We start from the raw sequence: 17,735 nt of genomic DNA, 5'->3' as shown, positions 1-17,735 counted from the left end.
TGCTTGGGGTCAAATTGACCCCAAGGATATAAATATACACCATATACAGTGTATAATATAATACACGTGATTCACATTACAAGTTGGGTCCTGTGAGCATTCTAGTGTTTTACCACTACCTGTATTCTGTGAGGACCTGCCCCTAGTCTGTCTCTGATTGGATCTGACCCTGATAGTGACCCACCCTCTCAGTCCTCGTGCCTAACCAATGAAGGCAATAAAGAGTCCAACACATGCTGTAGAACTAAGGATCCAGGCACTAGATCAATATTAGACCAATTTGTAAAAATTACTAGGTCCTTAAAGAACATTTTTGTTGTGTGTGTGTGTGTGAGAGAGAGAGAGAGAGAGAGAGAGAGAGAGAGAGAGAGAGAGAGAGAGAGAGAGAGAGAGAGAGTGTGTGTGTGTGTGTGTGTGTTTGTGTGTGTGTGTGTTTGGTTGTGTGTGTGTGTTTGTGTGTGTGTGTGTGTGTGTGTGTGTTTGAAAAGACGAATGAGACTGGGGGCGGAGGTGGCGTTGTGGGGCAGCCATGTGAATTTCATAACTCCCCTCTCATCGACGTGTGTTGCACAGGTCAAAGATGGGAGTGGACAAAGAGGCGGGACTCATTCACCTGGAGACCAGCGTCTCAGAAACACGTGAGTACCGCACCACCTTCATTCAGAAAGAAACAACAGGAATAACCACTCATCTCTCTGTTTTATTCTTCCCTCCCATTGTTAACCCTCTTTCTATACTCTGTGTAGTATGAGTGTGTGTGTATGTGTGTGTGTGTGTGTGTGTGTGTATGTGTGTGTGTGTGTGTGTGTGTGTGTGTGTGTGTGTGTGTGTCTGTGCGCCTTTGTTGGCCTGATCAAAGCAGCGCATGTTTTAAGACACCGGGTAATGCAGATGCAATTCAAATGCTCAGACACTCCTTCTCCTGCACAAAAAAAGAAAAAGAATAGCCAATTGTTCTAGAGAACCCTCTCGCTCCACGTATCCCCTCTCATTAAGATGTAAATCCCTGTGTGTGTGTGTGTGTGTGTGTGTGTGTGTGTGTGTGTGTGTGTGTGTGTGTGTGTGTGTGTGTGTGTCTGTGTCTGAGAGAGAGAGAGAGAGAGAGAGAGAGAGAGAGAGAGAGAGAGAGAGAGAGAGAGGAAGCCCAGAAGAACTAAACGGAGAGAAGATTGTGCCCACTTCATTAGGGCCCAGGCCCTCTGACTATAAGATTCATTATTTGTCAGATCAAGAATGTGAAAGTGCAGAGGGAACTAGGGCTTATAGAGACAGTGGAGGAGAGCGAATGAGAGAATGCAGTGGAATAGAAAGAGATGGAGATGGAGAGAGAGAATACTCTTTCAACAAGAAAAACTTACTATTCATCTAAAGTTAAGCCCCCAAAATTCAAAACATTCTAAAGCAGTTCAGTCCCATGAACTCAGCCCTAGATAGATAGATAGATAGATAGATAGATAGATAGATACTTTATTGATCCCCAGGGGAAATTCAAGAAGTCCAGCCCTAAGTCCAGTCCCCGATCTCAGTTGGTCTCAGTTGAAACTAACTAATTCACTAATAACCCCTGCCACAGATTGTATCCGGAACAGCACTGCTTCCCAATGTAATCCAAGTTACTGTTATCAAATTAACAATAAAAAAACAAAAGCAATCTGATTTGGAACATTAGATATGACTATCTGGTCATATAAATTAGCAAGAGTATATCTACACTGTCAGAGATACAAAGCAGAGACAGATCCTCACCAAGGACGGGCTGAGTGACTACAGTCTAGTCGTAGAGAAACGAAAAAATAAAAAAGTGAACTAAAGAGCAAACGGTATAGCCACTGTAGGGTCCTTCTATACTACAGTAAGTATCTACCCCAAAGAGACCATAATTCAACAAACTCACCTGTCTATCCGGTTGTCATGATGCAATAATGTGCCGATAATTATCTTTCTGGGTCCACCTATTATCAGTGCTGCTTGTTTTGTTGTACATAGACAGTGAAAGAAAATATTTTTTTCGCTATTCAGAATAGCCTATACGAAAATAGTAATTCTATTATACATTCTGTCCTATCTATTGCAGAGACCTGGACGTTACTCTTAATTGGGCTATATCATCTGACTGCACTGCTACAGTAGACTTACGTATTACTCTGTTAGAATTAGGATAAGTGATTTTTTTTTACCCTCACTAAAACAGAGGTGATGGTGACAAGGTTTCCAGGTGGTGAAAACCGGCTGGATGTGCCAGTAAACCATTTTAGACAAAAAAGTTGTTGGGCCCGTGACGTCGGACTTAACAATCAAATTGGCAGCAAGCTATGTTCACTCCGCCATGTGAGTGCTCTAAGTCCCCTAAATGGAATTCCCCTGATGCCCTCACCACAACACAAAACGGACCAACACCTACACCGTTTCTCCTCTAATTTTATTTGTGTACAAGCAATGGCTATTTTTTTTTTTATTTGCTTTTGTGACAATTAACATGTGTGTGTGTGTGTGTGTGTGTGTGTGTGTGTGTGTGTGTGTGTGTGTGTGCGTCTACGTGTGCATGTGCGTGTGCTTGTTTGTGTGTGTGTCTGTCTGTCTGTCTGTCTGCTCATGTTTTAAACACACAGGAGAGAATAGGAAAGCAGAGAGAATGATAGACTGAGAGAAGAGAGATGAAGAGAGATGAAGAGAAAGTCTAAAGCAAGGGGAAAGAGCTAAGCCAAAAGCATCAGTCACAACCTTTGTGGCAGGCAGGGTATCACTGTTAATCTCAAAGCTCCATATGTTTTCCTAAAACATCCAAAGACGAAAGAAGACAACAATAACGACAGCAATAAGCATCAGTCTAATGAGAGGCACACAATGACAGCAACGGGGGAAAAAAATGGCCGACTGAGGAAAGAGGGAGTATTCTGGACAGGAGACAGATTTGGAATGAAGGGAGAGCTGAATGAGTGGAAGAGAGCCCAGATACGGAAGGGGGTGCCAAGGTGGAGAGAGAGAGCGAGAGAACAAAGAACGACAGAATGAAAGTGTGTGAGTCAGAGAGGCACAGAGAAAAAGGGATAGAGGGAGACAGAAGGAGGGTGAGGAGAAAGAGATGTGAGCATAATACCGTATTCAGGCAGTTCACTCTTTCTTTCTGTCCCTCCCTCTGTCACACACAGACACACACACACACACACACACACACACACACACACACACCACACACACACACCACACACACACACAAGCTGCTTGGCAACCATACAAAGTCACACATACAGAAAAGGCCCCCAGCATCAGCAGCAGCAAACAGTGGGGAGAGGGAGAGAAGCTAGGCCTGTCAGTGGCATCCCACACTATTGATCAAACATAGACACACACACACATACACACACACACACACGCACAAAGGACACTCACAGACTCACACACACACTCTCTCTCTTTCTCTCTCTCTCTCTCTCTCTCTCTCTCTCTCTTTCACACACACACACACACACACACACACACACACACACACACACACACACACACACACACACACATGCACTCATACACACACACACACACACACACACACACACACACACACACACACAGTCATAAAAGAAACTCACAAACACATAAAGCGCTTTCAGACATACGTGTAAGACCGGAGGTACTGCGGATGTTAAACGGTGGGGAACGACAAATACGGGGAACGTATATCTGATCGACATAACCGGTCATATGGAAGTCTGAATTTAGCCGGTTGTTCTAATACTCCTCCCCTAGTATTTCCTCCGGACATTTTGTAAATGTGCTGTGTCTGAATGAAGCATAGAACATGCGGTTAAAATTCACACCTAGTGAGAGGGCGTTTTGGTGACGTTTCTTTTTGTGCGTCCATGTGGTTAGATGCCAGTGTTATGATGAAGTGGCATAGTGCTGTCCAGAAAATCTCCGACCTGGAAAGATGCAGACATCACGGAGCTACTGTCCATGAGGGCAGACAGCATTTTAAAAGAACACATGAAGGGAACGGCAAGAGACACGTTGATGTAGCCTACAACTGCATGGCAAGGCCAAACAAATTCAAACGACTGAATCATCATAAGCAGAAAGCGCTGAAAAGGCAGTAGCCTACAGCGACGTCGGTGACGACAATAACAGGAGTATTTAATAAATTGTTAGCCAACACAGTCGGTTTTCTGTTCGTTGATAGCCTTCTCATGACCTCACTGCTGAGTTCGCTGATATTTGTTGAGCATAAATATGCCTAGAGAAAATGAAAACGAAGGTACGTAAATGCAATAGACACATGAGAAGAGGATGCTTTTGGAAAAAATAAACCATGAAAAAAACGTTAACGTTAAACATGCTTAAAAACGTTGTATATGATGGCCTTGAAGTCTTGAGTTAGCCTACTGAATTGGCTGGTACCATAAAGTTTATGCATGCTCTCTCTCTCCAACGCAAACCAGATTTGGGGTTCCATAGCCAACTAATTCTGCTGCATAACGTTGAAAACAGATAAATGTGTTTATTCGAAGCACACATACAAATACTGTAGGTCAATTTCAAGTGTACACTTACGTGACTACTTCAAGTATTAGCCTACACACAATAGATTTTTCTTCTTTAGCCTACATAATGCATACACTTTGTAAACAAACAGCACCTGTGACAGCGGCCGCATATATTCTGCGTCATATCTCAAATCTTGTGAACTCTACAAGCCCCCACCCCTCACTCGACAACCACACAGAGTTTCTGTAATGTGCGTGTATGTTGTTCACACATAGGTCCGTATAAGGTCAGTATAAGGTCCGCAGCTTAGCATCATATTTGAATCATCCGAAGGGTAGGACCTCCGTTTGACAAATCTCCGCATATACTCCGGAGGTTATATCTGAAAGCGCTTATAGAGAACAGAGGCTAACTCCTGAGGCATTCTACCCTTCAGCCTCCATCCCCTGCTGAGGGACAGAAAGGCAGTCAGCATCTCCAGCTCTCCTTCCCCATAGTCCCACACCACAGCCCTCAGGCTCTTAACCCTTAAAGGTGTAGGTTTTTGAACGTTCTAAGTTCCGCAACAATTGAAGGTTCTAAAATTCTATGTTGAATTCAATGAACCCAGATATTCTTTAGAATGTTAATTTCTCAACATTCCCGTCACACCGGTGTGACGGTACTCCTTTAAGGGTTAAGACCCATCCCATTTACAGTAATGGAACACACATGCACACACGCACGTGGACACACACACACACACACACACACACACACACACACACACACACACACCACAGCCCTCTGAAGACCCATCCCATTTACAGTCATGGAGCCATAACCCAGTGCTGTGAGTAAATCTGCAGAAGTGTCCCTCACTGATAGCACTGGCCTCAACTATCCCCTCATTAAGGCTGCGGTGATGTACATCGGAAGCAGATGACGCCGGTTGGATTCCCAACTGCTGCAGAGTATTTCTGTCTGCTCTCTTACTCGACGTTTACCTCTCTTCTGTGGCCATTTGTCCTCCCCCTTTCTTACCTCTCTCTCCTTTATTTCATTTCCTTCCCTTCCTCTGGCCCACAGAGGCCCTGTATGTCACCTGTAAGCTGCAGAACTGCACTGACGGCAACAAGGGGAAGCCGTTCCCCGGCTACATTGACCCCAACTCCCTGGTGGTCCAGGACGAGTATGTGTTTGTTCAGGTATGTGGAACCATCTATCTATCTATCTATCTATCTATCTATCTATCTATCTATCTATCTATCTATCTATCTAGTGTATCAAATAGCAAATAGTGTATCATGTACTTTATTAGCATTAGCATAGCATACTTGTTTTTTTAGCAGATGTGCAGTAGAGTGGGATTTCAGGCATGTGTAGCCTCTATCGAATGTTAATAATGTTTGATTAGACTGCCTGACATACATCGTCTTTGATTAGGTGAGCTTAATCAGTATCTCTTGAGCCCATGCTGACTAAAGTTTGGTTGTCGTTGTTGTTTTTGCTCTTGTTGTTGTTGTTGTTGTTGGTGATGGTGGTGGTATTTAATAGCTACTGCAATCACAATGTAAAACATGCAGATTGCGAGGCGGCTTCTCTTCCCCCCCTGTGTGTCGTTATCATAGGTTACCACGGGTGGGAGGACCATCTACTACGTGTCATCGCAGCGGGACGTGTTCACCCCGATGAGGCTCCCGAAATACACTCTGCCCAAGGTAACGCCCTCGATCACTTGCACTCGCTGTGCCATTTTGACATGGAATGCTCATGGCAGGTACACACACACGCACACACGCACACACACACACACACACACACACACACACACACACACGCACACACACACACACACACACACACACACCACACACAGCATCTATGTTCTGGCTTGTATATGGACTTGCATTTGCTCCCTGACAGCCTTGAAGACTGAAAGCCACAAAAGGACACTTGCACACACTTACACACAATCATACACACACACATGCACACACACACACACACACACACACACACACACACACACACACACACACACACACACTCCGCCACTGCAGTCTGGCACTAACACCACTGATACAATACCCCCCCCCAACCTTGTTTCTTTCTCTCTTTTCTTTTTTTCGCTCTCTTGCTCTCTCGCTCCTTGGAGCGCCCCATCTCTCACCGGTGTCAATTAAACGTGTGTCTCTTCCCCATCCCTGCTGGACCCCCCTCTGCCCCTGTGTCCTTTCATACCGTCGCCCCCAGCAGCGCAGGGCACAGCCTGTGGTAGATGAGATGCCCATATTACCAGCATGCCCACACACACACACACACACACATGCTCACACACACACACACACACATACTGTATACAGACACACACACACACTCACTCACACACAGAAACACACACACTCACACACATGCACACACACACACACACACACACACACACACACACACACACACACACATGCTCACACACACACACACACACACACACACACACACACACACACACATGCTCACACACACACACACACACACACACACAGCTGAGATGGGTATGGTTCCTGACTAGCTCACACACTGATTTGAAAAGTAATAAAAGAGTGTTAGGAGGCGGCGTGGGCAGCAGGCAAGGTGGCTGTGTGTATGTGTGTGTGTGTGTGTGTGTGTGTGTAAATGGGGTTTGGTGTTCATTATTAATATGATTGAGCCTCAGCGGGATAATCTGGTGTCTGTGCTCTGGTCTCTCTCTCGCTCTCTCTCTCTCTCTCTCTCTCTCTCTCTCTCTCTCTCTCTCCCTCTAGCTCCCTCTGAGAAGTAGCCCTGTTTTAAATTGTAAAAAATAAAACACACACACACACACACACACACACGCGCGCACACACAGTCAAATAAAAGCTTAAAAAGTCAACCTCACAGGAGAGGAGAAGTCTTGATTTGATTACAATTTAGAGTTTGTTTTGTGTGTGTGTATGTGCGTGTGTATGTATGTGTGTGTGTGTGTATACTTTGTTGTTATACAGTTTTATTTGGCAAATAGTGTTTGGGACATTAGCATGCACAATGAATTATTCAGAGTTTGGGTTGGCGCAAGTTCACGGGTATGTGTTTACTAAAAAAAAAAAAAAAAACACGCAAAAACAAATTGGTTGAGATGTTGTCCTTTTTCTGTTATGAGGGGATTATGTTAACACACATTGTGTTAATCTTTGGCTTGTTGACCACAGCTGGCCAGTGACCCTCCAAAGGGCCATGGATGTGTCGGAGCAGTGGGCTGGAAACTGCTCAACAACAACAGAAAGATCAACGCAGTAGTGTTAAACACTGAGAAGCGACACAGACTAGCACATTATACAGTACACTCAGACTAGCACATTGTACAGTACACACAGTCATCAACATCTGTGGGCTATGCTTCCTGAAAATCAGGTATACAAATGAGTATGTCAACACACCTAATTATGGTCCCTGTGGTCCCCCACACGGGGGGAAAAAAGTATGTTTGCTTGCTCCTTGAAGGGCGTTGTGTCATTTTATGAAACAAAAATGTCATTTTATGGCATTTTATTTTATTTTAGCTCTATACAGTATGCGTATTACAGACCATCTCCATGTGGGTTTTCGGACAGTAATCAAGCATAGTTGTAGATTTAATAAACAACAAAATGGAGAATGGTAGGTAAAGATACAAACCCATGTTTGAATCAGAGCACAATGACACGACAATGTGCTCTGGCCCGGATTGGTCAGTGCAGTGAGGGAGCTGGCCAATGAGAAGGGAGGGAGCAATCATGCCTACTGTGAGTGCATCCTTAATATACATTAATGTGTGTGTGTGTCTGTGTGTCTGTGTGTGTCTGTGTGTGTGTGTGTGTGTGTGTGTGTGTGTGTGTGCCCCAGGACCTGCACGTGATCAGCACGGATGAGAAGCGGGTTGTGGCGGCAGTGCAGGAGTGGAACCAGAACGACACCTTCAATCTGTACGTGTCGGAGTCCGGTGGCGTCTACTACACCCTGGCCCTGGAGAACGTGATGAGCAGCATGGGGCCCGAGGGCAACGTCATGATTGACCTCTATGAGGTACGGACACATGGACACACAGACACAAGCACACACACACACACAAACACACACACACACACACACACACACACACACAGCCATTACAATCAAACCTCATTTCGCATGGCTCACTCCGAGCCTTGTTTGCATTAACCTCTGAACACTGTTTGAGAAGAGAGAGAGAGGGAGAGATTGAGAGAGAGAGAGAAACTGGGAGAATTTCCATTTGAGAGCCACCGCAGTACAGCGCAGAACAGACCAGAGGCAGAGTTGAGAAGGCTGCCCCCGCTGTTTAAGTTTGGAACAACCGCGAGCCGGTTCAGCTGCTTGTCAACTAAAAGAGGATAAACGAAAACAACGTGGGTAGCGAACTGCTGATATGAGTACAGTAAGGTGAAGCTGGCGAAAACAAGCCAGTTTGGGAGCTGACGCTGACGTGATTGGCTCGTTCATGTCTCTGTAGTGACTCTGTTTCCTGTGCTGTCACGTCGCAGTTGCCTGTCTCAGACGCGGCCGGCACTGTCCAGTCTCAGCCGTGCGTCGGCCATCTGTCGACAACGCTAAAGATAGACCGTGTCTGTCAGTAGTCAGACGCACCGCATATCAGCTCTGTCAGGTGCAACTTCTGACAGCAGATTGGAATGTATCGTAGTACACAGGTAGAAAGAGTAGGAGCCTGGGGATAAGAATATCCCTTGCTCTTTCTCTCTCTCTCTCTCTCTCTCTCTCTCTCTCTCTCTTTCTCTCTCTTTCGCTTGTTCGCTAGATCGGTGGCTGCCTTTAGGGCTATCGCCCAATCAAATAATTAAAGTGTTGATACCCCACCCCTCTGGAGTACACTCCTCTTTGGCCTCGACAAAATGGAGGAAGAGGATCTAGCAGCCTGATTGAGGTCACCAACCCGACTCCCGACTCTCGGATTACGAGGGCGCACGCACACTCGCAGTGTATGCTAAAATCTCACCCCTCGGCAAGATCGACGTGTACATCAATTATTCACAAGGCGCGTGGTGGGGTCCTCTTACTCCTCTTCCGCCTCTTCCTCCCCAGCACTGCGTGTGGTGGCTTGGCCTCGAGGAACGGGTGCCACTTAAGTCCGGGACAGTCACAAATTGCAGCTGGCTGGATGTGCGTAGCCTGGTGAAAATCTAGTGATCTGGGCTGTGTGTGTGTGAGACTCTAATAGGTCTTTGTTAGGGGCCTCGGGGAGAGAGAGAGGGGAAGGCTTGACCACACACTCAGAGCTTGACCACACGTACACAGTGCTTGACCACACGCACACAGAGTCTGACCACACATACACAGAGCCGCAGGCGAAACACTGAACAGTGTAACACGCTGCATGTTGAACTGTGTTTCGTGTGTAAACTGTAAGCTGCATGTTGAGCTGTGTGTGTGTGTGTGTGTAAACTGAAAACTTTCAAATAATTTAGTATATTTACCACATCCATTTTTTCTCTCTCTCTTTTTCCACTCGTTCAGTCTTCTCTCTGTATTTACTGTGGAGTCAATATGTTTTTCCTCCACACTGATTTCCCTCACTCTAGGGGTATGAATATCTCTCTCTCCATCTATCTCTCTATCTCTTTTTTTCTCTATCCTTTTAACACAATCCTATACAAATATTTTAATTGTGTGAGTCTGTCAGTGTTTTTGTAAACCAATAAAAAATGCGTTAAAATCTCAAAATCTCTCTCTCTCTCTTGTTCTTTCTCTCTCTCTCTCTCTCTCTCTCTCTCTCACACATACTGTATTTTTCTCCCCCCCCTTCATCCCCTGTTCATAGGTGGCAGGAATTAAAGGCATGTTCCTTTCTCTCTCTCCCTCTCTTTCTCTCTCTCTGTTCCCAGGTGGCAGGAATTAAAGGCATGTTCCTGGCAAACAAGAAGCAGGAGAACCAGGTGAAGACCTACATCACTTACAACAAGGGCCGCGACTGGAGACTGCTGCAGGCGCCTGATGCCGACCTGAGAGGCAACAGCATCCACTGCATGCTGGTAAGTGTAGTTCTCAAGGAGAGAGAGAGAGAGAGATAGACAGACAGAAAGAGGGAGGGAGAGAGAAAGATAGAGAGACAGAGAGAGGGAGGGAGAGAGAAAGACAGGGAAAGAGAAAGAGAGAGAGGAGAAGGAGGAGAAAGAGAGGGAATGGAAAAGTGTGTGAGAGAGGGGAAAGATCAAAAAGAGAGGTAGAGTAAGCATGGGTGTAAGTGAAGTGAGAGAGAGTGTAAGAGGGAAGGAAAGTGTCTGATAGAGGGAAAGAAAAAAAAGAGGGGGAGTAAGAAATGGAGGGAAAGGAACAAAAGAGGAAGGGAGAAAGGGAGGGAGGGAGGGAGTGGTGAAGAGGCTCTGGCTTGTCCAGGATAAACAGGCCGATCACTGACCACTGAGTCCAGCCCCACGGACAACAGGCTCCACGGCAACAAGCAGTGCTGTCCATCAAAAGCTCGGCCCCCGCTCCCAGTCATCAAAGCTAAAGGTCAGACGTTTGATCCCATCTGAAAAAGCTGACCTCACATTTAAAAAGGAGGACGTGAGGGACACAGAGAGATGGACAGAGAGAGAGAGAGAGAGAGAGAGAGAGAGAGAGGAAGAGAGGAAGAAGAGAACATGAGATGCCAAAGAGACAGATAGAACAAAGAGAGATAGAGCACATTTGGCAGATTTCCTTGTGTGTGTGTGTGTGTGTGTGTGTGTGTGTGTGTGTGTGCTAGGGCTGGGCGATAAAACGATAGTGATATGTATTGCAATAGACATGTAATCGATATCAATAAAAAATATGTTCGATAGAACATTCGATAATTAAAAGCAACACACACCTGCCGCCTTACGTTGTCCATAAATAAATAGGCTATATATCTTGCATTGTAGCTAGTATGTGCAACTCTACCAGAGTAGGCGATACAAGGGCTACTTCAACACAGACTCTCAATGAATCCTTGCCCGATGCACTCTCTCTCTCCCCCTCTCAACAGGCGCATCCCTCCTCATGCACATGTAATCCACACATTCACAATCGTGCAAGACGACTGGCTAAATTGCTATTAAATCCGATTAGCATCATTAGCACGCTGCACGAATTAGTTCAAAACTGTTGCATTCAAATTGACTGCTAAGTTGTAATCATCTCAATCCCGATGCAAATGGAAAAGTATTTTCCAAGACTCAAACGGGCCTGTCATAAGGAGGAAAAGTATTCATTTGAAACTTAAACACACATGGGGAAACGGAACAGTCTCTAGACTATGATAAACTAGCAAATTAAGATACTTTGTTTACAATATTTCCAGGCTTCAACCAGTGCTGCTTTTCATTCAGACTTATGTGCACATTTATTTATTTGAATGTTTTTCATGATTGTGTTGCTATTTCTTTTCCCTGTTTGCTTTGATTGATAACTGAGGTGATTCAAATCAGTGGAAGGTTAAGTTTAAAATAAAAGTGTTTTTTGAACTTTTTTTCCCCCTTCTGGTCCTTATCTGAAATAGATTTTTTTTTTTTTAAATCAATAATTATTGATATCGACTGACATGAAATGCTTATTATACAACAATTGGGTTCTATGGAACTATTTATTTGTTTCTGATTGGCCGAGAGACGTTCCATGAGTTGGAATATCCCTGGACATTTCAACTCAGACTTTGCACAGCTAATAATAAATCACTCCGCGATACAATGCGAAGATTTGACACAATGTTCTCATCCCAGCTCTCCACTATTTCAAGCAATGGGTTACTCCTTAGCAAACCATAACGAAACAGTGCTTCACCACATCTGTGGATTAAGCCACACAGTCAACTCAATGTAAGTAAGATAAACGAGGATGCTCTCAGCATTGCCAGCATTGTGTATAATATGATTGTCACTTGGAGGAGACTTGTAGATAACTAACGTTAGCATAATTAGCTAACCGCTGCTAACGTGCTAGCATCGTCACGTCAGGCTGTGCACAGTAGTGTAACATTTATTCACCATAAATTAATAAAGTTGAGTGGTTCTGCCTCGTGGCTACGGCCGAACAACACCCGTGGGAATATCCATGACCAACCCCACTCTCACTCGTGCTATATTGCTTAAATATCGTGATACAGTTTTCAGCCATATCGCCTAGCCCTAGTGTGTGCGTGTGTGTGTGTGTGTGTGTCTTCATAAATGAAGTTGAATTCCCTTAAGATGCATTATTTTGTGTTGTGTGTTGGAGGGGAGGGGGGGATTGGCGGTTAGATTGGCGTTTGCTTTTGTGCTGAAGTTAATTGAATGAATTCATCGACTTGAGATCTGGCAGATGCTCGTGTTTCAAGGACTCTCTCTGACTCAGCGGCAGTCACTCTGGTGGAGCAGACCCAATTAACCCACTCAGAACACACACACACACACACACACGCAAGCCCTTATATAATGTGAGTTTATTAAACCTCCAATTTTTTGTGCATGTAGCCTTCCACCACTGCTGTGTAGATATTTTTGTCAAGGAAATGTCAACATTTTAATAAACTTCTAAGTAGAATTCGCAACATGTGATCTCGCCTGGCATTTTCACTCATGTAATGAGGATGTAGTACTAAAGGTTACACCAATCAAAATTAACATCCGGGGGGAGGGGGGTGAGGCGGGTGGGTTGTCAACCAACTGAAACCATGTTGTTAATGAAGCCTCTTTGATGGAGGTGAATACTATAGTCAAGCCACTGAGACTCCTGGGACTAAATAATGCTATTAAAAGCCGTCTCCTTAATTCTAAATGGAGACATTGAGTTGACCGATTTGATCCAGTGTTAATCCAGCGTATCTAGAGCAGGTAAACCTTGAGGCTGGCTTACAAAAGAACTTCTTGCAAAATAAGTCCTTTATTCTGGATGGTACAGCAAAGTTATGGTAGCTCTGCTCCATGCACAGCACAGCACAGCACAATGTTGCGAAGTGGAGCCAAGACAATGAACCCAGATCTAGAACACTCACGGTTAGATATAATGACAGAATATACATTGCTGTGTGGGGTAAGATGGGAGGGAGAGGTGGGGGGGGCAGGTAGGGATATTGCCTTCCTGGGCTGATTTGATTTAGTTAGTTAGTTCTACATGAATCACAATCAATGATCTTCATGCGTCGGCCAAAGGTGACACAGTCTCGCAGTGGCGGGATTGGGCCAAAAGATTGTGAGGTGGCACTGCTGCCTCTGAAACCACGTTGGTAACGAAGTCTCTTTGACCTGATGTACCCTCTCCTGCCCTCAGCCCTACTGCTCTCTCCACTTGCACCTCCACGTGTCGGCCAACCCGTACACATCAGGAAACATTGCCAGCAAAGAGTCAGCCCCCGGCATCATCATGGCGTCAGGTAAGTCGGCATCTCTAGAAACCTCATTAATACATCGTGTGGAGTTTCTCTGGGAATACTCAAGGGAGGGGTGAGCGACCTTTCTGGTGTGTTTTGGTTTGGTCCTTGGTTAAAATACAACCCCAAATCAGAAAAAGTTGGGACGTTGTGTAAAATGCAAATGCAATTAACTCTGTGCCACAGGACATTAATCCAAATACTAATCAAACCTCAGTGTGTGTTGTTCTATAGTGCTACCCATAGTGTTCTGTGGTGTTTTATAGTGTAGCACCACTGCAACAAGAATTCTTTAACAGAAAGTATAAATAAATGACCATAAATCACCATGACCATAAGTGTTTTTGGCCCCGGATTATGTTTTATTCTTGTGCAGAGTATAAGGGTATAGATGTGTGTGTGTGTGTGTGTGTGTGTGTGTGTGTGTGTGTGTGCATCCATGCTTGTGTGTGATAAACAGTATTGTTGGTGCTATTAGTTGTCATGTTTGTAACCGAAGGCATTAAAGTTGAATGTGTTACTCTCCCCTTTAGATTAAAATGTTTAAATCATGCTCATGCCTAAATAGTGTTCTGCAGTGTTTTATAGCACTGCAGCAAGAGTACAAGAATAATGTACATTATGGTCCAGTGTTTAGGGACCTTGGATAATGTACCAGTGGTTATAAGGATATGGACAGTGTGTATGTATGTGTGTGTGTGGGTGTGTGTGTGTGTGTGTGTGTGTGTGTGTGTGTGTGTTTGTGCGTGTGCGGGTGTGTGTGTGTGTGTGTGTGTGTGTGTGTGTGTGTGTGTGTTTGTGTGTGTGCGGGTGTGTGTGTGTGTGTGTGTGTGTGTGTGTGTGTATGTATGTGTGCCTGTGCTTGTGGGTGATAATAAACAATATTTTCAGGGCTATTTTTATGTTTGTAAGCGAAGGCATTGTAGTTGAATGTGTCATTCCTCCCTTTAGATTAAAATGTTTAGGTCATGGTCAAGTCTAAACGAAGCTCAGCTTTTAAGATTACAGAAGAGAACAACTCAATATTTTATAAGAAAAAATAAATAAATGCAAGGGGGGGAAAATGAGTGTGTTACCACTTTTAGATATAAATATATAATCTTGTTTCTGTGAAGGCCACAAAAGCTCATTGTGTGTGTACATTAAGAAGCTTAACGTGTGCTACACACTGACTAACCAGAGGGATTTCTATTAGACATAAAGCGGAGATTGCCAATTTATGTCTGTTTTTTATCCCCCGACGTTCCAGGTGGAGGAGCAGGTATATTTTACGCTGTTGTGACTGCCTCAGCACAAAGGCAAAGCTGGTGTCATATCACTTCTTTGGCTCAGGGGTTGGCACAACCGTATTACTTTTTTTCTTAGTGCGTGTGGGTGCGTGTGTTTGTGCATGTGTGTGTGTGTGTGTGTGTGTGCGTGTGTGTGTGTGTGTGTGTGTGTGCATGTGTGTGCATGTATGCATGCATGTGTGTGTGTGTGTGTGTGTGAGAGTGTGTGTGTGTGTGTGTGTGTCTGTGTCTGTGTGTGTGAGTGTGTGTATGCTAGGGGTGTAACGGTTCATGTATTCGTATTGAACCGAAACGGTACGGGCGTCACGGTTCGGTGCATGAATTTACACGGAGAATACACGGTATAAATAAACATAAAACTCGTGTGCCGGATTAATTAATGTCATGCGCAATTACTGTTAAGTAGCGAGAGTTACGGGAGTTCTTTAGCGAAACCTAACGCTAATCTGTAGCCTCGCCTTAGCTCTGAAGCTCTGATTGGCGCCTATGTTTTTTTGTCAGGTCGTTGGTCGAGTCAGTCAGTCAGAGATAGTAGCACTAAGGTGGCGACAAACATTAGAGGATCCGCTGGTCTCTTCGCAAGTTTGTGAACTTCAGTTACAGTAGTACAGGCGAGAGAGTGGTGGATAAGAAACTGTGTGTCGGCGTTGTTCAGCAGTTGTTGGGTATGTGAGTGGAAATATATGCTACACATATTCGAAGCAATCACCCAGATTATGTAGGCTACCAGTCACTGAAATGAGAAAAAAAAAAAACTTCCCCTGCGCTTCACCAGCCTTTGGATACACATACAAATAGAGCCAAAACCTATGGCTTAAATTAAATGATTTCGTAATGACAGAAAGCTATGTAAATCGCGTGGTAATTACCTTTATGTTGGGGTAACTTGTAACTTGTAAGGAGCTGGTAGTGTTAAGTGCATAGACAGTAAGTGTCAACGCTAACCAGGCTAATAAACAAACAATGCTACGGTGAGTTAACGTCGAAGGGCAAAGTCATGTGACTTCTAGTTGTAGTCTGTTTATGAAATGAAAGGAGCAATTTAGTTTTTTAAAAGAAGGCAAAATAGTGTGATATTTTCAGTTAGTAGGCTAGATTATTACTGTACACACACTGAAAAATATTGAGGCAAATTGTAGACCCTTCCATATACAACTAAACACAGATGTTGAAGGTCTTGCTTAAGTGGATTTTAAGGTGGATCATTATTCTATGTAATTTGCACTTTCAGAAATAAGAGATGCTGTAGGCCTATTTTAAGTTTTATAGCTGATTGTCTTATTTTGTTTACAACTTACAGATGGAGTCTGGGTACTTATTGTACTGTTTAGCCTACATCTTACACACTTCAGGCTGTTGCAGATAGCTCAGGGAAGAGACTGTATGACACTAGGTGGTACAGCCTGATACATGCACAATAAAAAAAAATTGCTTTCTGCATTTTTGGTTTTGCTTTTCCCTCCATTGTACCGAACTCGTACCGAACCGTGATGTCCGAACCGAGGTATGAACCGAACCGTGACTTCTGTGTACCGTTACACCCCTAGTGTATGCATGTGTGTGTAAGCCAAATTGTGATGTTCACCATGCGTTGAGGATGACTGCATAGAGAATAAACAGGATTACTGCCAGACATGGTAAATGAAACTCTTTGGTAAAGTGCTGCTACTCTTCAGGAGACCGCTGAGAGAGGAGAGGAGTAGTTTGTGTGGAGTGTCACTTCACAGTTTCCGTTGTTAAAGTGCCACCTCCTCCCACATGTGGAACATGTCTGTAAAAGCTTTAGAGGAATCACACTTGTTATGTGTAATACATTTGCAATAATAAAATGATGGTAAAGAGCTTGTGTAGTACATACCATACTTAAATGGCATAATGCCTTTCAACACTCAAGGTCACACAGTATAATATACATTTTTGTTTGTCTTACTGTATATGAAAATATATTAATAGACATGAACTAAAAGAAACACACCAACTTTTTTTAGAAATTGCCCAAAGTTAATACATTTGCAATGATAAAATTATGGTACATACATTCCATATTACTCTTGGGTAGAGGGCACGCAAGCAAATTTTAAATACAAATTTTACAGATTTATTCCATATGGACTAAAAAGTGTTGTTGGCCCATCTGTTGGCAGGGAATTTTGTGACTTTTGAAGGGGAAGAAAACACACATAGGAGTGTGTGTGTGTGTGTGTGTGTGTGTGTGTGTGTGTGTCTGTGTGTGTGTCTGTCTGTCTAGAGGACATTTAAATTTCAAATTGCTTCCAAATGAACATAGATGAAATGTAGACACTTTAACGGTTTATTAGATTCTTTTGCCTCCAGATTCCTGGGGGCTTGTGACTTACTTTGATCATTCGGTGGATGATTTCCACAGGGAGACGGAACCTCACCAAAAAGTTTTCTGCTTTTCTTTGCGGCAAAAAAAAACAACCCCTGACGTGGTTGTGGTGAAAGAGAGAGCTCAGCAGACCCGGGTCTAATGCATAATTTAATCAGGAGGTGTACACAAAAGATGGCACTATGCAAAAAGTGCAGTCACACATAGCCTTTTTCCACCGACAGAGAACCAGTTCTGTTCCCGT

At 44.1% G+C, this 17,735-nt stretch overlaps 1 protein-coding gene across 1 annotated transcript in view; it reads left to right on the top strand.

Annotated features, from left to right (window-relative positions):
* Nucleotides 1-17,735, top strand: part of LOC121719363 (VPS10 domain-containing receptor SorCS1) — a 160,510-nt gene that overhangs the window by 112,586 nt on the left and 30,189 nt on the right. The window contains 6 exon segments of the mRNA XM_042104865.1: nt 574-638; nt 5,548-5,666; nt 6,090-6,179; nt 8,359-8,538; nt 10,371-10,517; nt 13,753-13,855. Of these exon segments, the coding sequence (XP_041960799.1) occupies nt 574-638; nt 5,548-5,666; nt 6,090-6,179; nt 8,359-8,538; nt 10,371-10,517; nt 13,753-13,855 (704 nt within the window).

Source organism: Alosa sapidissima, chromosome 9, assembly GCF_018492685.1.
Source record: "Alosa sapidissima isolate fAloSap1 chromosome 9, fAloSap1.pri, whole genome shotgun sequence".
Taxonomy (NCBI): domain Eukaryota; kingdom Metazoa; phylum Chordata; class Actinopteri; order Clupeiformes; family Clupeidae; genus Alosa; species Alosa sapidissima.
This window is presented reverse-complemented; position numbering and strand designations above follow the sequence as displayed.